The 21,605-nt window shown below is 43.9% G+C and overlaps 2 protein-coding genes across 2 annotated transcripts; one reads left to right on the forward strand and one right to left on the reverse strand.

Annotated features, from left to right (window-relative positions):
- Positions 1–109: 109 nt before the first annotated feature.
- On the reverse strand, positions 110–13,535 carry aldh16a1 (aldehyde dehydrogenase 16 family, member A1). The gene is made up of 17 exons (XM_064988769.1): positions 13,107–13,535; positions 10,612–10,711; positions 10,324–10,450; positions 6,161–6,318; positions 5,941–6,018; positions 5,542–5,729; positions 4,928–5,086; positions 4,478–4,636; positions 3,528–3,684; positions 3,364–3,439; positions 3,030–3,135; positions 2,722–2,852; positions 2,434–2,601; positions 1,850–2,054; positions 1,464–1,649; positions 1,207–1,332; positions 110–1,023 (listed from the first exon to the last, which is right to left on the reverse strand). Exons 1-17 carry the CDS (start codon positions 13,191–13,193, stop codon positions 856–858), a joined length of 2,379 nt encoding a protein of 792 aa, XP_064844841.1. The 5' UTR covers positions 13,194–13,535; the 3' UTR covers positions 110–855.
- Positions 13,536–13,564: 29 nt separating this feature from the next.
- Positions 13,565–21,549, forward strand: LOC135555954 (apoptosis regulator BAX-like). The gene is made up of 6 exons (XM_064988774.1): positions 13,565–13,880; positions 14,045–14,075; positions 16,691–16,855; positions 18,733–18,871; positions 18,981–19,085; positions 19,587–21,549. The coding sequence occupies exons 1-6, from the start codon at positions 13,859–13,861 to the stop codon at positions 19,725–19,727; spliced, it is 603 nt and encodes a 200-aa protein (XP_064844846.1). The 5' UTR covers positions 13,565–13,858; the 3' UTR covers positions 19,728–21,549.
- Positions 21,550–21,605: the final 56 nt, after the last annotated feature.

Raw genomic sequence — 21,605 nt, forward strand, 5'->3', positions numbered from 1 at the left:
AAAAATATCTTCATGACCTCCTGCAAGTTACACACATGCCAGTCATACAATCACTTCCAGAAAAAGCAATCTCATGATGGCCTACTCCTTAAAAAGAGAGCACAAGATATGAGGTGATTATCTTTTTATTATTAGGGCTTTTGAACATCAGAAGTACATTATTTAGAATCTTTTTAAATCATATAGATTTCAAAATGTCTAATTGGACATAAAAAAAAATAAGACTAAAACGTGAAGACTACTCGTGCTGACACAGTAGGCCTGGCCTATCCGGCACGATTGAAGATCCCCACAAAAGGAATGTCTACTTTTGTGATTATGAACACTACTACAGTTGAACATAATACGGTACTAATAATCGGTACAGCTGTATTAACTTCTCATAGGGGGCAGAAATCTACTTTTTTTCCGTCCTCAATCCCTTATTGATAACATACAGTAAGGCAAAATGATGAAGGCATTGTTGGCTGACTAAAGCTGGCTTCCTGTAGAGAATGCATCACCGCCAGTGCTATTAAGGCATCAGACCAGGCATAGGAGCGCTGGAGGTGGAAGTCAGTGATCCATACAGGTTATAACATCTCTCTATGTCTCTGGTGTTATTTACCACCGAGTCGTCAGCATACAGTCCTCTGATGGGAGGAAACCACTGGAACAGCCTAGAAGGTTTCATAGTCAAGTGCGTTACATAAAATCATTCCCAGAACGCGACAACGAATGACCCTTACAACCCCCCGCCCCCGACCCTTCACTTCAAATAAATGTTATTGTTTTAATATACTTAATCTCTCACTCTACTGTCTCCCATCTGTCGCTCCCATCTGTCTCTTTCCCTCCCTCTTCCTCCTCTTCTCTCTAAGCAGTGGGGATCCAGACACTCTTCCACTGGACGGCCTGTCTCCACATCTCTTCCTGGAGTGAGGCATGAGGCTGGGCCCAGTCTCTCCCTCTATCCTTCTCCTGGCAGTGAAGCCACAGGCTCTTCAGAGGGCTGGCACACGTGTGCTGTAGGAACTGGCAACCCTGTGTGTGTGTGTGTGTGTGTGTGTGTGTGTGTGTGTGTGTGTGTGTGTGTGTGTGTGTGTGTGTGTGTGTGTGTGTGTGTGTGAGAGAGAGAGAGAGAATTACACAGCTCATTTATATACTCTACTGGAATGCAATTAAGTGTTATTTGTTGTTGTGTGAGTTTACAGGGGTCATACACACCTCCATACTCCCCCAGTACCATATGGCCTTGATGACACTGTGATTGGCTAGAGCCTGGGTCAGCTGATCTCTGCCACCAGTTATAATGCTGACCACGCCTCCTGGAAGATCTGAAGACTGGAGAACCTAGAGACAGAGGGAACAGATGTGTTTGGGCAAAAATACATGCACACACACACACAACAGCATACACAAGCAAGCGTGTGCACACAAGTACACAGTTGAATCAAAATGTCAGGGGGCAGAACAGAACTCACCTGGATGAACTCTAGAGCAGGCAGGGGGTACTTTGGACTGGGCACCATGATGACAGCATTGCCCATGGCAACAGCAGCTGCCAGCAGGGAGACCATAGAGAGGAGGGGGGAGGAGTCAGGGAGAACCACACCCACCACTCCTAGAGCCTCGGGGATGGACAGAGCCAAACCGGACTGTGGGACGGACTAGAGAAAAGGAGGTTCGAGAAGAGACACTTTAAATACAGTATGACCTCCTGAAGAGAGGCTTTGTTGGTGGAGAGGCTTTGTTGGTGGCCTGTGTACCAGCCAGAGCGTTGGGGGTGCGTGAGTAAGTGTTGAACACAAACAGCCACTAGTATTATACAGACGTTACTACTATTATGACAGAATACATAAATTCTCACCGGAACTCCGCCCCTTTCCTTATCACAGCGAGCGGCCCAATCACAGAGCTGAGCAATGCTCAGCTCCACCTCCATGTCCGCCTTCTCCAATGAGAGGCCTGTCTGGGAGTGGAGTGACACTGCCATGTCCCGCCTCTTCAGCTCCAAGGCCTCAGCCAGAGAGAAGAGGCTTTGAGCTCGGGCCACAGGGCTTTTCTTCATCCAACTGTCAGGAGAGCGAGAGAAAATATACACATTATTATACACATTATTAACACCTGCTCTTTCCAAGACAAACTGAACAGGTGAGTCCAGCTGAAAGATTTGATCCCTTATTGATGTCACTTGTTAAATCCACTTCAAAAACCAGTGTAGATGAAGGGGAGGGGACAGGTTAAAGAAGGATTTTTAAGTCTTAAGACAAGGATTGTGTACGTGTGCCATTCAGAGGGTGAATGGGCAAGACAAAAAAAAAATGTAAGTGCCTTTGAACGGGGTATGGTAGTAGGTGCCAGGCGCACCGGTTTGTGTCAAGAACTGCAACGCCCTGACGACACTGTCGGCGACGTTTGGTCGATTGACATCCAGCTTAGAGCAGAGCTTACCCAGGTTGGACCTTAATGGCCGCCTCCACGGCGTTGCGAACGTCTTTCCTCCCCCCGTCAGGACAGTAGGCGAGAACAGTTCCCCCTGGAGCCAGGACACACACACTGCTGCCAGACTCAGACTTACACTGCTTCCCCCCCACATACTGGAGATAGGAACGAGGGGTACTGAAGGAGAGATAGAAACAGGAGGGAGGAAAAGAGGGAATTAAGAACATTACAAGTGACTGAATAAGTACAAAGGCAACTTTAAAAGAAGTCAATGAATACACACACACACACACACACCTGGATGAATTAGATCCCTCAGGAATGATGGCCGCTGATGCCGCCGTTCCAAACTTGGAGTAATCAACAGAGGCTGGAGAGGAGCGGGGTAGAGGAGGCGAGGAGGAAGGGCGGAGGAATTGGAACAGACCCTGGAAGAGAGAAGGAAAGAGTCATTTAGGAGACACTCCGACATAAGACACACTGTCTACAAACAACCTAAAGCCCGACCCTCTAGAAGGCATGTGTGAATATCAGAAAAGGATAATTACACACATTATCAACTAAATTCCCTCTGGACAGGGACAGAACATGGCTATTGTCCATACCTCCTTCCCTCCATCGATGCAGTTGCCACTCTCCTTGTGGCCAGAGAGAGGCAGGGAAGGGTCCATCACAGAGTGGGAGTTCACCCACACTGCACCCACAGACAGGCTGGGGAGAGAGGTCGAGGAAGGGTTAATAAGGTGTGTGTGTGTTATATCTCATAGTCCATTATTTTGTCAGGTGCCTTCTGGGTGATAGGAATTATACATCTAACGCAGTAAGAACACACCACACTAAATGTTTTCAGCCATGGTGACTTGAGATGAATATTGAGAGACCAAGATAGTGTGTGTGTGTGTGTGTAAGTAAGTATGGGTGCGTTTGTGTGTCCTGTACCTCTTGGCAGCCTCCAGAGCCAGAGTTAGGTCTTCAGTCCAGAGAGAGGCAGCCTGGCCGTGTGGGCTGTGGTTCCCTGTCAAGACAGATAAACAGATGGATAGATGAGTGTTTCATTAGTGGTTGGTGTGGTCATAGAAACAGTATGGTGTGGTCCTCCTTACCCAGAGTGACACCCTCCCCGTGGCTCCTGAAGGAGAGGAGGGGTAACAGAGGGCCGGGGGATGGGGTCACCACACAGGTGCAGGAGGGAGCTACTCCACACAGCACCGTGGGGGGATAGGCAGCACCGGAGGAGGGCGGGGGACACGGCTGGATCAGCTGATACAAGCAAAACACAATTAGGTTACCATGTATTTACAATTTAGTTTGTACACCGAGTGTACAAAACATTAGGAGCACTTCCGCTTTCCATGACATAGACTGACCAGGTGAGTCCAGGTGAAAGCTATGATCCCTTATTGATGTCACTTCTTAAATTCACACCAAAATCAGAGTAGATGAAGGGGAAAAGACAGGTTAAAGAAGGATTTTTCAGCTTTCAGACATGGATTGTGTATGTGTGCCATTCAGAGAGTGAATAGGCGAGATGAACTATTGAAGTGCTTTTAAAAACGAGGTATGTTAGTTAGTAGGTGCCAGGCGAACTCGGGTCGAGTGTGTCAAGGACTGCAACGCCGCTGGGTTTTTCACACTCAACAGTTTCCCGTGTGTTACCAATAATGGTCCAGGCCCCAATGGACATCCAGCCAACTTGACAACTGTGGGAAGCATTGGAGTCAACATGGGCCCGAATCGTCATGGAACGCTTGACCCCTTGTAGAGTCCATGCCCCGACGAATTGAGGCTGTTCTGAGGGCAAAGGGGGGTCCAACACAATATTAGGAAGGTGTTACTAATGTTTTGTACACTCGGTGTACGTGGTAGCCTAGCGGTTAAGAGTGTTGGGCCAGTAAACAAAAGAGCGCTGGTTTGAATCCCGAAGCCGCCAAGGTGAAAAATCCGCCGATGTCCCCTTGAGCAAGGCACTTAACCCTAATTGCTCATGGCAGTCACTCTGGATAAAAGCGTCTCCTAAATGACTAAAATATTAAATGGAAATATCGTGACTGACCGTGGCCCCCTGCTGTTGGGCCTCCTGTACTGCAGCGTCCACCAGCCTTCGGTCCCCCTCGGCCAGGAGAGGAACACTCTTCATCCCTGCCATCCGAACCTTCAGACGGGCAACAACACTGTCCCACACAGACTCCTGGACACACAGCATCCACTGGCACTGAGAGGGGAGGATGAGAAAGGGGGGGGGCAGGTTATTTTATTGGTCTACTGTTCAGATAAGTCATATAGGCCTACTGAGTCAGCGAGAGATTACTTTAAAATGGGGGCTTTAAATATTATTTTTTTAAATTGAGCGAGGGAGAGGTACAGATCAGTCATACTGTACAACACTGACCACCTGTGGCCATGGATCGGATTACATCTTGTTCTTTCATCGGAATCTCTCGATTCATTCAATGATTTGGCTTAAAAAAAAAAACAAGTGAGAAAAGAAAGCCATCTGTTCCACCTCTCTGTTCTTCTTAAAGGCGGTCTCTATCACTCCATCCACGGCACTGTCGATATCGGCAGACTCAAAGATGATGAAGGGACAGGTGGCTCCGAGAGAGAGGGAGAGAGAGATGGGAACACCCATGCCTGCTGTGGCCCTGCACAGAATCTCTCCATCCTGAAAAAGGAAAGAAGAGATTGGAGGGAAGTTACTAGTTAGTGTGAGCGAGAGAAAAGAGGAAGTTCAATCAAAAGCACACGCGCACACACACACACACACACACACACGACTGTCACGGGACAACTGTCAAATTCACTGCTGTAACCAAATGAAAATCTTTCACGCCACACAGCTAATTGCAGTCCCATTACATTTACGTAGAATTCTGGTCATTTGGCAGACCCTCTTATCCGGAGCGACTTACAGTCAAGTGGTTTCAACGAGGGTAGATAAAACAACAGCATATCACAGTCATAGCAAGTGAAAACATTCCTCGATGAAGAAGCGATCAGTGAAACGAGAGCTAGTAAGAAGATGCAGGAGCAGATGCATACAGGAAAAAGACATCAAAAGGGATGCATAAGCACTACTGACGAACACATTGGTTCGAGTGTGTGTGTGTGTGTGTCCACCTTTTTGTTGCCACTGTAAGTGACATAGCTGACGTGCGGGTTTTGAGCCACTTTAGAACCCAGCGACAAAACGCTGCCCGTCACCACATTCAACACCCCCGCAGGAAGTCCCGCCTCCACAAACAGCTGAGCCAATAACAGAACAGGAGGCGCCGTCCCCACGCCAGGGATCGCCACCACTGCGTTGCCTGGGAAACAGAAACGTTAAGGTCACAAATGGTAGAGTAAAGCTTTGTCAGGGTAGAGGTGACAGGGTCCGTTTTGAAACTTTTCCCCCCCATGACTTTCTAGGAAATTGACCTTTGGTCATGTTGATTAGATAGCCTGGATCTGTAACCCTCTCCCCCTCTGTAACTCTCTCCCTGTGTGTGTGTGTGTGTGTGTGTGTGTGTGTCATACCCATGGCCAGTGCAGGTAAGACTTTCAGCATGAGAGAGTAGAGAGAACAGTCATCAGAGACAACCACTACCACCACACCTGGAAGACACAAACAGAGTAAATTCAACACACACTTCACAAATCACAGTTGTACAACACTCAAGGAAAGATCTCCACTATGTCCATGCACGCGTGGATAAAGATCCACTTACAAACACACGCACGCTACGCATGGCCTTACCAAGTGGTGTCCAGTCTGGAATGAGTGAGTCTCTGAGCTGAGCCCAGCCAGAGTAGTACTGCAGCAGTCTGACCAGTGCTGAAGGGGAACTGGGAGACTGGGCCAGGTCACACAGCTCTGACAGACACTGACCGTGTCTCTGGAGGCTACTCACCAACCTGACACACACACACACACGAAGAGACAGACGTTATACAGATAATACAGAGCATTTCTCAAAATGCCATCTTGAATTTACCCGGCATAAATATTAGATATTAAATTGTGGTCTGTAGTGTAGTGTTTATGGTTGCGATGGCGCCTCGTGCCAGCCTTGGTAGTTTACTCCTGCAAAATTATCCGTAATTATTCAGTTTTTAAAATGTGCATTGTTTATCAACTTGTTGTTGTTGTAGCTTATCAGGTATAGAAGACAGGAATCTCATTCTAAAAAGGTTTTATTATCATTGTTATATTAGCGGACACATTTGGCTACTTCTCCAATCAACTAGCCAATACCAGACTAGTCGAGATCGTCATCTCAAGTCATCTACCACGGACGGGACTGAAGTCGGGCACCAAAAGATTCAGAAATGGCAGCACGCCTTCCCTCATTACGATTCCACAGACATTTTGCACATATTAAAACAACCCTGCGTGAGAAGCTTGAGAACAGCCTCCTTCAATATGGGACCCGGGTACCAGACTATTTAACAAACGTCTACTGTGTGCAGTCCTAATGAGTGCAGTAGAACATGCACACCGGAGTTGGATGATGAAGGACACTGGGCCTCAGGGGAAAACTCCCCAAAAAGTCATTCAGTCATTTTACTGCTGAATGACGTGGTCACTGATAAGAGGCCTGGACTTTCTGCCTCATTGAGACTTGGCATCAGCGCAATGAGTACATCTTCCCTCAACCAATGTGCCGCAACTGGCTTCACCGACCTGGACTGCCCTCTCACGTCCGGATGGGGTGGAGGTTTTGGCTGTGAATCTACAGGACTGACTATTGTGAAGTCTACTCCAGTAACAGCCGTCTCCTCTTTTGAATGCGTGGCTTTCAAGATCACTGGCTCTGCGTCAGTACTGGCTGTGTTGATTTAAAAAAAGAACAATAATTATAATAAAAATTATTTTGATTTATTTTTAGAAATCGGCCTCCAAAAGCTCAACTGTGACTTTCTTGCTGAACTATCCAAGCTACGAACACTCCTAAGTCTTGTGCCCTGCAATGCTGGTTCTTGGTGATGTCAACATACATGTCGACTCCCCTGACTGCAGTCTCTCTACTGACCTGGCTGATATTCTGGAGAACTTTGGACTCGAACAGCATGTGGACTTTGCCACCCACAACAAAAGGCCATTACACTAGAGCTGGTCTGTACTCAGAGGCGTGGATCTGGCCAAACGGGATGGAATTATGCCAGGCCTGTCCGACCACAAACTCATCACCTTCTCCCTAGCTATTCCTCTGCCCCACCCAGCCCAAGAAACATTATTCGGGTTAGGAGTCTTAAAGCTATAAAAACACAGCCCAGCTTACTGAATCCATCCCCAACCTGCCAGTTACTCACACTGTGGCTCGATACGGCACTGCCTTGGCCTCCAAACTTCATGAAGTTGCTCCTTTGAAAACATCTTCCCCCATATCTTCTCCCTGGTACACCGAGGAGCTTACGCTCTCTCAAAGCAACTGGCCGTCGTCTAGAACGACAGTATAAGATAAGTGGGCCAACTGTACACGTGCAGATGTTTGAGAGACATCAGAAAGACCACAAACAGGCCTTAAAGCAAGCTCCTCCGGCCTCAGCCTCCCCAATCAACACCTGTGTTTCCAAAGCGAAAATGTCAACACCACCATTCTGTCCTCTACGGCCCCTGTAGTTGATCGAGCCGGTCCTCTGCTCCCCGAGTCAAGGTTCTCCACAGTCACTGCAGCTGATGTAACCAAGCTGGTTAGAACAAATGAGACCCACCACTTGCTCACCTGCCCTGGAGCCTTTCTTTCACGGAAATCATCCAACACGTTCCTCACCACTGGATGTGTCCCTGCTCAGCTCAGGCTCGCTGCAGTCATACCAGTACTTAAAAAGCCTGGTTCTGACCCCGACAACCTCTAGAACGACAGGCCCATCTTCAACCTGCCATTTCTGAGTAAGTAATCGAACGTGCTGTGTATAGCCAACTTCAACGCCATCTGGCCACTCACAACCTACTCGAGCCCTTCCAGCTGGGCATCAGAGCTGGACACAGCTCATGAATGCCCGACTCATGAATGCCCGACTCAGGGGCTGCCAGCACCCTCATAGTGCTGGACCTCAATGCAGCATTCAAGTCACTGTCAGGGCTGGAGAGTCTCCGGTCTCGTTTAAGGCACATGCTAAAAACTGAGCTGTTCAGAAAAGCTTTCAAAGACCTATGTTAATTCTGTTCTCCTGACGACACCTGTATATAGCTTGGATTGTGGTCTGCTTACAATGCTCTGCGTTTCTGATTGTTATTATTTAATTTTGTATTATTTTCTTCAGCGTCTTAGGTGAGAAAAGCACTTTACATTATGTATTATTAGTGTGTATCTCAGTGAGCAAATGACAGAGGTAAAGGGGTGTAGTGTGTATCAGTCAACCCTAGCCAGAGGTAAAGGGGTGTATCAGTCAACCCTAGACAGGGGTAAAGGGGTGTATCAGTCAACCCTAGACAGGGGTAAAGGGGTGTATCAGTCAACCCTAGACAGGGGTAAAGGGGTGTATCAGTCAACCCTAGACAGGGGTAAAGGGGTGTATCAGTCAACCCTAGACAGAGGTAAAGGGGTGTAGTGTGTATCATTGGACCCTAGACAGAGGTAAAGGGGTGTAGTGTGTATCAGTGAACCCTAGACAGAGGTAAAGGGGTGTAGTGTGTATCATTGGACCCTAGACAGAGGTAAAGGGGTGGTGTGTGTATCAGTGAACCCTAGACAGAGGTAAAGGTGTGTAGTGTGTATCAGTGAACCCTAGACAGAGGTAAAGGGGTGTAGTGTGTATCAGTGAACCCTAGACAGAGGTAAAGGGGTGTAGTGTGTATCAGTGAACCCTAGACAGAGGTAAAGGGGTGTAGTGTGTATCAGTGAACCCTAGACAGAGGTAAAGGGGTGTAGTGTGTATCATTGGACCCTAGACAGAGGTAAAGGGGTGTAGTGTGTATCATTGGACCCTAGACAGAGGTAAATGGGTGTAGTGTGTATCATTGGACCCTAGACAGAGGTAAAGGGGTGTAGTGTGTATCATTGGAACCTAGACAGAGGTAAAGGGGTGTAGTGTGTATCATTGGACCCTAGACAGAGGTAAAGGGGTGTAGTGTGTATCATTGGACCCTAGACAGAGGTAAAGCGGTGTAGTGTGTACCATTGGACCCTAGACAGAGGTAAAGGGGTGTAGTGTGTATCATTGGACCCTAGACAGAGGTAAAGGGGTGTAGTGTGTATCATTGGACCCTAGACAGAGGTAAAGGGGTGTAGTTTGTATCATTGGACCCTAGACAGAGGTAAAGGGGTGTAGTTTGTATCATTGGACCCTAGACAGAGGTAAAGGGGTGTAGTGTGTATCATTGGACCCTAGACAGAGGTAAAGGGGTGTAGTGTGTATCATTGGACCCTAGACAGAGGTAAAGGGGTGTAGTGTGTATCATTTGACCCTAGACAGGGGTAAAGGGGTGTAGTGTGTATCATTGGACCCTAGACAGAGGTAAAGGGGTGTAGTGTGTATCATTGGACCCTAGACAGAGGTAAAGGGGTGTAGTGTGTATCATTGGACCCTAGACAGAGGTAAAGGGGTGAAGTGTGTATCATTGGACCCTAGACAGAGGTAAAGGGGTGTATGTGTATCAGTGAACCCTAGACAGAGGTAAAGGGGTGTATGTGTATCATTGGACCCTAGACAGAGGTAAAGGGGTGTATGTGTATCAGTGAACCCTAGACAGAGGTAAAGGGGTGTAGTGTGTATCATTGGACCCTAGACAGAGGTAAAGGGGTGAAGTGTGTATCATTGGACCCTAGACAGAGGTAAAGGGGTGTATGTGTATCAGTGAACCCTAGACAGAGGTAAAGGGGTGTAGTGTGTATCAGTGAACCCTAGACAGAGGTAAAGGGGTGTAGTGTGTATCAGTGAACCCTAGACAGAGGTAAAGGGGTGGTGTGTAGCTACCGGAGTAGACTTTTGGATCTGAGATGACAGGGGAGAGCACTCCAGGCCTTGAAGCCACTGGCCCCAGAGGACACAGACAGGGATGCATCCTCATCCACAGCACACACAGTACTACACACAGGACCACCTAGGGAGAGAGTGGGAGAAAAACCATGTCAAAATAGTATTTTATTGATGATGCATTTAAAATATAACAAGAGGAAACAGTGGGCAGTGGAGAACGAGAGATATAGATAGAACAACAATGTTAAATTGAGGGGATAGCTCCCCTGAAGGTTCTCTTTTTACCTGAAGAGTCGGTCACATTGCATGTCTGCCTGTCTGCAGAACGGACAAACTTTCCATCGATGAACAAGCCGAGAGCACGAGAATGAGACTCAAGCCAAGCCTGAGGAAAGATAGAGATAGAGCTTACATCAGTGTGTATGAGAGAGAGCTTACATCAGTGTGTATGAGAGAGTAGGCTACACAATGGAGGATAGGAAATAATAAAAAAATATATATATACACACACACACACACACACACACACACACACACAGTTGAAGTCGGAAGTTTACATACACTTAGGTTGGAGTCATTAAAACTTGTTTTTCAACCACTCCACACAATTCTTGCTAACAGACTATAGTTTGGCGAGTCGGTTAGGATATCTAACAGACTCGCCAAACAATTGTTTACAGACAGATTATTTCACTGTATCACAATTCCAGTGGATCAGAAGTTTACATTCACTAAGTTGACTGTGCCTTTAGCAGCTTGGAAAATTCCAGAAAATGATATGGCTTTTGAATCTTCTGATAGGCTAATTGACATCATTTGAGTCAACTGGAGGTGTACCTGTGGATGTATTTCAAGGCCTACCTTCAAACTCAGTGCCTCTTTGCTTGACATCATGGGAAAATTAAAAGAAATCAGCCAAGACCTCAGAAACAAAATTGTAGACTTCCACAAGTCTGGTTCATCCTTGGGTGTCATTTCCAAACACCTGAAGGTACCACGTTCATCTGTACAAACAATAGTATGCAAGTATAAACGCCATGGGACCACGCAGCCGTCATACCGCTCAGGAAGGAGATGCGTTCTGTCTCCTAGAGATGAACGTACTTTGGTGCGAAAAGTGCAAATCAATCCCAGAACAACAGCAAAGGACCTTGTGAAGATGCTGGAGGTACAAAAGTATCTATATCCACAGTAAAACGAGTCCTATATCGACATAACCTGAAAGGCCACTCAGCAAGGAAGAAGCCACTGCTCCAAAACCTCCATAAAAAAGCCAGACTACAGTTTGCAACTGCACATGGGGAAAACAATCATACGTTTTGGAGAACTATCCTCTGGTCTGATGAAACAAAAATAGAACTGTCTGGCCATAATGACCATCATTAGGTTTGGAGGAAAAAGGGTGAGGCTTGCAAGGTGAAGAACACCATCCCAACGTGAAGCTATGGGGGTGGCAGCATGTTGTGGGGGTGCTTTGCTGCAGGAGGGACTGGTGCACTTCACAAAATAGATGGCTTCATGAGACAGGAAAATTATCTGGATATATTGAAGCAACATCTCAAGACATCAGTCAGGAAGTTAAAGCTTAGTCGCAAATGGGAAAGTCGCATTTGGAAACAAATGGACAATGACCCCAAGCATACTTCCAAAGTTGTGGCAAAATGGCTTAAGGACAACAAAGTCAAGATATTATAGTGTCCATCACAAAGCCCTGACCCCAATCCTATAGAAAACTTGTGGGTAGAAATTAAAAAAAACGTGTGCGAGCAAGGAGGCTTTACAAACCTGACTCAGTTACACCAGCTCTGTCAGGAGGAATGGGCCAAAATTCACCCAACTTATTGTGGGAAGCTTGTTGAAGGCTACCCGAAACGTTTGACACAAGTTAAACAATTTAAAGGCAATGCTACCAACTACCAATTGAGTGTATGTAAACTTCTGACCCACGGGCCTCCGGGGGTGGCGCAGTGATCTAAGGCACTGCACTGCAGTGCTAGCTGTGCCACCAGAGACTCTGGTGGGTCAGAACGAAATTGGAACAAAATATGTGGCTTACTACTACTTAGACATATGCAACCAAATTGGGGAGAAAAGGGGATAATAATTTTTACAAATTAAAAAACTACGTCAGAACGTTTAATTGTTTTATTTATTTATTATTATCCCCCTTTTCGTAGTATCCAATTGTTAGTAGTTACTGTCTTGTCTCATTGCTACAACTCCCGTACGGGCTCGGGAGAGAGCCATGCTTCCTCCGAAACACAACTCAACCAAGCCGCACTGCTTCTTTTCACAGCACGCATCCAACCCGGAAACCAGCCGCACCAGTGCATCGGAGTAAACACCGTACACCCAGCGGATACACTTTTCACTACTTCTAAGCACATCACACTGCACATAATCCAGCAAAAAATACATTTCTGAAACGTAATCTGGACATGTTAGGTGGTTAGCTGTTGAAAGAGTCAGAGAGACTGCTGTTCTCTACATAGGATCCCATCCAACTTGATCCCCAAGACCACATCTCACATGACTGCCTTTGAGTTAGTTACCGTAATAGACTTCACATGGTAATAGCCAGCAAACATAAATCCTATTATCTAAAACATGATGTGAAACGTGACGAGAGAGAGAAGTTAAGTCATTACATGGGTGAAATTCTAACAAAATATTATTTATTTCGAGTAAATTGACCTTGAATGTATGTGGCTTACTACTACTTAGACGTATGCAACCATTATCGCGACTCTTGTGCAGCAAATTCATGTTTTTGTTTTTACCTGAGCAGTAGCAGTGCTGGAACTACTCGGTCCGTACTCCATAGATTGAAAGATATCGTGTATTGTCTTGGAGGTAATGCCAGCCATTATACAATGTTGCAAGAAGAAACGTTTAACTTGTATTGATCCTCAACAAGAATACTATACATCAGACACTGGCTTGCTTGCTCTGTCGTCCGTCAGCGTGTTAACCAGAAATAATGCTAGCTAGCTTAGCTAAATCTGTGGTCTGAGAGCTTAGATATCAAAACAAAAGTTCCCAACGACGAACTGCAACGTGTTGAATGAATAAAGATTGTTCTGCCCTGTCGCACTAACTCCCCCTACTTTACGAGCTTCGTCGCTGCCATCTTTGCTTTAACTAGCCGAACAAAAATCAACGAGCAACCATGTTGTGTACGGTAGTCAGTTTCAACACGGACACATTAGCGTGTGGACCCGTGTTGACAATGCGCATGCGCCGATTGTCTCTGGTCGCTTGCTCTCCACTTTCGTTTTGCTGTCCGGTCTTGTAACCGTCTTTTTGGTCTTTCTTGTTTCTTTCTTATTTCTTGCGCTTGTATATTCTGCATATTATCTCGAAGGAATATAATATTTTCTCAATAGAGATAAAACAGCAGCAACTATCGTCTGTCAAATAGAGCTAGAATAGTTTTATGTCATAAGAGAAGAACTACAATTACGATACTGCAAGTTTTCTGAAGTTACGGTGATAGTAGTTAGCTATCGTTCTGGCTGTGTGTGGACTGCCAATGGCGTGTGCAGAGACATCAGGTAGCTTGGTCTGCCAGTGCAATGCCTCATCACTGCAACAATGTTACCAAGTTATCATTGTCATTGCTAGCTATCATGATTCTGTTCTACTTTACATTCAGAATTATTTTTGTTGTTGTTTAGATCTAAGCTGCTTTTGGTTAAATGTTTTATTTGTTCTACAGATGACAGAGTAGGAGAGGTCCTGCTGAATAGGTGAGTTTCACTTTTACAGATACTCAAAAATAACCAGAGACGCATCATATCAACACACCTAGCTGTAAACCTGTGGCTGGCCCTGTGCTGCTTCTAGTGGTGGGATAAGTACCCAATTATCATATTTCAGTAATAGAAAATGACTCATGTCTAAGTGAAAGTCACCCAGTAAAATATTTACTTGAGTAAAGTATTTGGTTTTAAATATACTTAAGTATCAAAGTAAATACAATTGATAAAATATACTTACAGTTGAAGTCAGAAGTTTACATACACCCTAGCCAAAATACATTTAAACTCAGTTTTTCACAATTCCTGACATTTACTCCTCGTAAAAAATCCCTGTTTTAGGTCAGTTAGGATCACCACTTTATTTTAAGAATGTGAAATGTCAGAATAATAGTTTAGAGGGACTTATTTCAGATTGTATTTCTTTCATCACATTCCCAGTGGGTCAGAAGTTTACATACACTCAATTATTATTTGGTAGCATTGCATTTAAATTGTTTAACTTGGGTCCAACATTTCGGGTAGCCTCCAACACATTTCCCACAATAAGTTGGGTGAATTTTGGCCCATTCCTCCTACCAGAGTTGGTGTAACTGAGTCAGGTTTGTAGGCCTCCTTGCTCACTCACGTTTTTTCAGTTCTGCCCACATGTTTTCTATAGGATTGAAGTCAGGGCTTTGTGATGGCCACTCCAATTCCTTGACTTTGTTGTCCTTAAGCCATTTTTCCACAACTTTGGAAGTATGCTTGGGGTCATTGTCCAGTTGGAACACCCAATTGCGACCAAGCTTTAACTTCCTGACTGATGTCTTGAGATGTTGCTTCAATATATATAATTTTCCCGTCTCATGAAGCCATCTGTTTTGTGAAGTGCACCAGCCCCTCCTGCAGCAAAGCACCCCCACAACATGATGCTGCCACCCCCGTGCTTCATGGTTGGGATAGTATTCTTCGGCTTGCAAGCCTCCCCCTTTTTCCTCCAAACATAACAATGCTCATTATAGCCAAACAGTTCTATTTTTGTTTCATCAGACCAGAGGACATTTCTCAAAAAAGTATGATCTTTGTCCCCATGTGCAGTTGCAAACCGTAGTCTGGCTTTTTTATGGAGGTTTTGGAGCAGTAGCTTCTTCCTTGCCAAGCGGCCTTTCAGGTTATGTCGATATAGGACTCGTTTTACTGTGGATACTTTTGTACCTGTTTCCTCCAGAATCTTCACATGGTCCTTTACTGTTGTTCTGGGTTCATCTCAAGGAGACAGAACGCGTCTCCTTCCTGAGCGGTATGACGGCTGCGTGGTCCCATGGTGTTTATACTTGCGTACTATTGCTTGTACAGATGAACATGGCACCTTAAGACGTTTGGAAATTGCTCCCAAGGATGAACCAGACTTGTGGAGGTCTCCAAAAACAATCTGAGTTCTTGGCTGATTTCTTTTGATTTTCCCATGATGTCAAGCAAAGAGGCACTGAGTTTGAAGGTAGGCCTTGAAATACATCCACAGGTACACCCCCAATTGTCTCAAATGATGTCAATTAGCCTATCAGAAGCTTCTAAAGCCATGACATTATTTCCTGGAATTTTCCAAGCTGTTTATAGGCACTGTAACTTAGTGTATGTAAACTTCTGAAATGCTGGAATTGTGATAGAGTGAAATAATCTGTCTGTAAACAAATGTTGGAAAAATGACTTGTGTCAGGCACAAAGTAGATGTCCTAACTGACATGCCAAAACTATAGTTTGTTAACAAGACATTTGTGGAGTGGTTGAAAAATGAGTTTTAATGACTCCAATCTAAGTGTATGTAATCTTCCGACTTCAACTGTAAGCTTCAAAAGTAAAAATATAAATAATTTCAAATTCCTTATATTAAGCAAACCAGATGGCACAATTTGTGTGTTTTTAATTATTTATTTTTTACAGATATCCAGGGGCACACGAACACTAACATAATTTACAAGCAAAGCGTTTGTGTTTAGTGAGTCCACCAGATCAAAGGCAGTAGAGATAACCAGGGATGTTCTCTTGAAAAGTGTCTGAATGGAAGTAAAAAGTACATTATTTTCTTTGGGAATGTAGTGAAGTAAAAGTTGTCAAAAATATAAATAGTAAAGTACGGATACCCCCAAAATCTACTTAAGTAGTACTTTAAAGTATTTTTGCTTAAGTACTTAATACCACTGGCTGCTTCCAGCCTCTTGCTTGGATGTGTATGTGTGTGCACTTTCCATGGGGTTGGGAATTGACAAAACAGACAGCAAAAAAATGATGTATTCTCTACATTATCAGCTAAGTGCAAGGAAGAAATGAAAACCGTCAGACACTGTGTGTCGTGACAATAGTAGTTTAGTTTGACACACAGTAGGCAATTTTTAAAATTTAACTAGGCAAGTCCGTTAAGAACAAATTATTATTTACAATGACATCCTAGGAACAATGGGTTAACTGCCTTGTTCAGGGGCAGAATGACCTGGTCAGCAAGTGGGTTTCCATCAAGCAACCTTTCGGTTACTGGTCCAACGCTCTACCTGCCGCCCCAGCCCCACTCCCCAGCTATGTGCTCTAAGAAGGAGTGTTTCTGGACCAGAATGCTCTCTCATCCCCAGAGTGATGCAGCAGCAGCTGGATGAGGTGTCATCAGACGTCCTGGTAGTGGACTCCACAAAAACCCAGGAGGTGGAGAGTGATCAGGAGCAGAAGATTGTGTCACAGCTAGCTATGATGATACGGACCATCGGAGACGCCGTCAAGAAGGACGGGAAGCTGGACGAGTCAGTTGCCATTACTTTGTGTCTTACAGCACCTGTTCAATTTCTCAAACTGTTCTTCTTGTGAATTCACGTTGATGAATTTGATGCAAAGACTACCCAGCAAACTGGGAACATTCCCATAACATTATCTAAGAATCACATTAAGTTCTAGTTAGGGCGTTATCTAACATTAGCCTTTTCACTCTTCAGAAAATCTTTTAAATTAAATGTCCTTGGAATGTTCTCCAAACATTCACTAAAATGTTGTGCACAACATTTGTAATAATCACAACAGGACATTCCCCAAATTTTCTCATTAGATTTCCAGGTAATGTAATAACAAAAACTTAATGTATTCTGGGAACTTTCTTGCAACATCGGGCAAATGTTTTATACAAACACTCTATAATCATCAGCACAACTGGACAATTTTTGTGTTATGAGAACATTTGCCGCAACCTAATGAATGTTCTGGGAACCAATTTTGGTTTGCTGGGTAGGTAAACAAATATGAATTTAGAGAACACTACCGGTCAAGAGTTTTAGAACACCTACTCATTCAAGGGTTTTTCTTTATTTTTACTATTTTCTACATTGTTGAATAATAGTGAAGACATCAACATTTTTAAATACCTCATACGGAGTCACGTAGTAACCAAAGAAGTGTTAAACAAATCAAAATATATTTGAGATTTTTCAAATAGCCATCCTTTGCTTTGATGACAGCTTTGCACACTCTTGGCATCCAACAGTGTTGAAGGAGTTCCCACATATGCTGAGCACTTGTTGGCAGCTTTTCCTTCACTCTGCGTTCCGACTTATCGCAAACCATCTCATTTGGGTTGACGTCGGGTGATTGTGGAGGCCAGGTGATCTGATGTAGCACTCATCACCCTACTTCTTGGTAAAATAGCCCTTACACAGCCTGGAGGTGTGTTGGGTCATTGTCCCGTTGAAAAACAAATGATAGTCCCACTAAGTGCAAAACAGATGGGATGGCGTATCGCTGCAGAATGCTGTGGTAGCCATGCTGGTTAAGTGTGCCTTGAATTCTAAATAAATCACAGACAGCAAAGCAAAGCATCCCCACACCATCACATCCCCTACTCCTCCTTCATGCTTTACAGTGGGAAATACACATGCGGAGATCATCCGTTCACCCACACCGCGTTTCACAGACACGGCGGTTGGAAACAAAACTTTTCAATTTGGACTCCAGACCAAAGGACACATTTCCACTTTAGTAGTGTTTTCTTTGCAGCAATTTGTGCATGAAAGCCTTATTCACACACTCATCTGAACAGTTGATGTTGAGATGTCTGTTACTTGAACTCTGTGAAGCATTTATTTGGGCTGCAATTTCTGAGGCTGGTAACTCTAATGAACTTATCCTCTGCAGCAGAGGTAACTCTGGGTCTTCCTTTCCTGTGGCGGTAATCATGAGAGCCAGTTTCATCATAGCACTTGACGGTTTTTGCGTCTGCACTTGAGGAAACTTTCAAAGTTCTTGAAGTGTTCTGTATTGACTGACCTTCATATCTTAAAGTAATGATGGACTGTGGTTTCTTTGCTTATTTGAGCTGTTCTTGCCATAATACCAAGTAGTGCTATCTTCTGTATACCCCTCCCATTGTCACAACACAACTGATTGGCTCAATGCATTAAGAAGGAAAGAAATTCCACAAATTAACTTAAGAAGGCACACCTGTTAATTGAAATGCACTCCAGGTGACTACCTCATGAAGATGGTTGAGAGAATGTCAAGTGTGCAAATCTGTCATCAAGGAAAAGGGTGGCTGTTTGGTGTGACCAAACTTTTGACTGGTACTGTATGTGTGTGTCTGTGTGTTAGTTTACAAAGGTCTAAGTCAGTCATCTAATTCCTACCCTACCTCCAGTGTGATAGATGGAATGGTGGGGAAAATGACCAGCCAGACCAGCTACTGGCAGTTGGTAGAAAAGGTATTTGAGGACAGTCAAATCACCTGGGAGAGAATTGCTGTGCTGTTTTACGTAGCAGGGAGGATAGCCGTCAAGGTATGTTGTACAGTGTTTTTGTTACTTTGTTATTAGTATTATTGGATGTACAGTACAATCAGTGTGTGTGAGCACGTGTGTTTTAAATCACTCTTTTCGTCTCTGTTAGATGGTGATTGCTAACATCCCCCAGTTAGTGAAGGACATTCTGAAGTGGACTCTGGAGTACTTCAGAAGCAAATTACTGGATTGGATCCAGAAACATGGAGGATGGGTAAGCTATGGATACCATCAGAGGCTGCCCACAAGTGTTTCCCCTTTGTAATTAAAATAAACCAAATTGGCAATATTCTATATTGATATAAACTTGGTATTGGTTGTAGAGTAGTGGCGCAGCGGTCTAAGCACTGCATCTCAGTGCAAGATTCAGTCTGGTTCGATTCCGGACTGAATCACATCCGGCTGTGATTGGGAGTCCCATAGGACAGTGCACAATTGGCCAGGGTAGGCCGTCAGTGTAAATAAGTATTTGTTATTAACTGACAACCCTAGTTAAATAAAGGTTACATAAAAATAAATTGTGGTTTTAACTATTGTTAGAGAAAACAGAACTTGGATTGTCATTGATTTCTCTTTCTTTCTGCCCTCTTTCTTCTCTCCATTGTATTTCTCCCCCTTTCCTTTCTCCTCTTTCTCTCCTTCCCCTCTCTCCTCATCTTTATTTGTTCCCACTCTTTCTCTCCCCCCTCCCCCCCATCTTTCTCTCTCTACCCAGATGAACAGTTTTGCTGAGCTGGCACGTGTGCAGGTGGAGAAGATGTCCCCTATGAACACCTGGTCCTCAGCGTTCATCCTGGTCTTCATCGGTGCCATACTGGGTAGTGTTATCACCTGGAAACTGGCCAGGAGGACCTAACACACACACACACAGTTCCACTCCGGTTGAAACGCAATTGTGTGACATGGGCGTGCACACACACACAAATACATTTGTTTACGTAGTCTATGTAATATTAGTTACCTACCTTCTGGTTTGCTCAGGATAAATAAGATGACCAGATGCTGCTGAAAGTGGTGTTGGAGAGCCAGTAGAGCCAATCTTTTCTCTGGTAAAAAAAAAAAAAGAAGAAAAAAAAGAGATCCCAGTGCAAAGATTGGGGACATTCCCCCGTGTAGGGTGCTGTCTTTTGGATTGGACATTAAAACATGTCCTGACTCTCTGTGGTCAGTAAAGATCCCATGGCACATATTGTAAGAGTAGGGGTGTTAACCCTGGTGTCCTGGCTAAATTCCCAATCTGGCCCTCGTACCATCACGGTCACCTAATCATCCCCAGTTTGCAATTGGCTCATTTATCCCCTCTCCCCTGTAACTGTTCCCCAGGTGGTTGCTGTAAATGAGAATGTGTTCTCAGTCAAACTTACCTGGTAAAATAAGGCTTAAATAAAATGAAACTCCTTTTTATCGGTGCCTTCAAAAAGTTATTACACCCCCTGGACTTTTTCCACATTTAATACATTTTTTTTGTCAATGATCTACACAAAATACTCTATACATCTCTGCACTTAGCAAAATAGTGTCATCTGCACTGCTATTTTAGTCATCAGTTAATCTGACTTTTCTCTCATTGATTTAATTGACTTATTTCAGTAATTTTAGGGGTTTCTGTGTAGTTGTCTAATGTTAGTGTGGCAAATTATTCTGTTTTAAACACCATTATTGCACACACAATGAGTCCATGCAACTTATCATGAGACTTGTTAAGCACAACTTATTTAGGCTTGCAATAACAAAGGGGTTGAATACTTATTGACTCGACATTTCAGCTTTTCATTTTTTATTACTTAGTATTAAAAAAATCTAAAAGCATAATTCCACTTTTGAAATTATGGGGTATTGTGTGTGGATCAGTGACACAAAATCTCAAAGTAATCCATTTTTAAATTCAGGCTGTATCACAAAGGAGTGTGAATACGTTCTGAAGGCACTGTATATATTGACCTACGGTAATGAAACCAAAGTGTTGGGGCAGAGCTCAGTACATTTTGTCTCACTACCCTTACGGGGAAAAAATACATGAATTTCACGTGATCACGTGTTTAACATGTGATCTTATGGGAAGTTAATGTGATAACATGTGACTACATGTTAAAGCAACACGTGATATGAAATTGCAAAATATCAACAAGTGATACTATGAAACTACACCTCCACAACATTTGAAAGTCTTTCACATGTGAAACTGCAATTCACATGTGAGGTGAAAACATATTCTCACATATGAAAGGGTGGTGTGAACTCTATATTGAATACATGTGAACAATTGGTTTCACATGAGAACAACTGAGCTCGCATATCTGTTTTGTTTTCAAATGTGAAAATTTCAGCTCAACATGTGAACAGTTATTTCACGTGTAAATATGATTTCAAATGTGATTTTCAAATGTGAAACTGCAATAACAAAAATTTATATCATATGAAGTGTTCCAAAACCACATGTGAAATAAAATGTTACATGTGCAAAATGTGGAAATTTCACATGTGAAATCATGTGTTTTTGTCCTTACGGGTATATCATCATGTTTGTTGGTATCCTGCTAGACCAGGGTATCTGTGCCTGAAATGAGAAACCAGTGTAATGAGAAACGAGTGTAAGCATAACAGACAGCCAAGCATCATGTTATGCGATTGGTTTTAACAGAAAGGTCATTTTTCAATACAATATTATACAGAAATAACACATGAATTCCGATTGAATCTTTTTTTTTTTAAGTTTATGAAAATGTTTGAAACA

This window comes from Oncorhynchus masou, chromosome 15 (assembly GCF_036934945.1).
Source record: "Oncorhynchus masou masou isolate Uvic2021 chromosome 15, UVic_Omas_1.1, whole genome shotgun sequence".
Classification (NCBI taxonomy): Eukaryota; Metazoa; Chordata; class Actinopteri; order Salmoniformes; family Salmonidae; genus Oncorhynchus; species Oncorhynchus masou.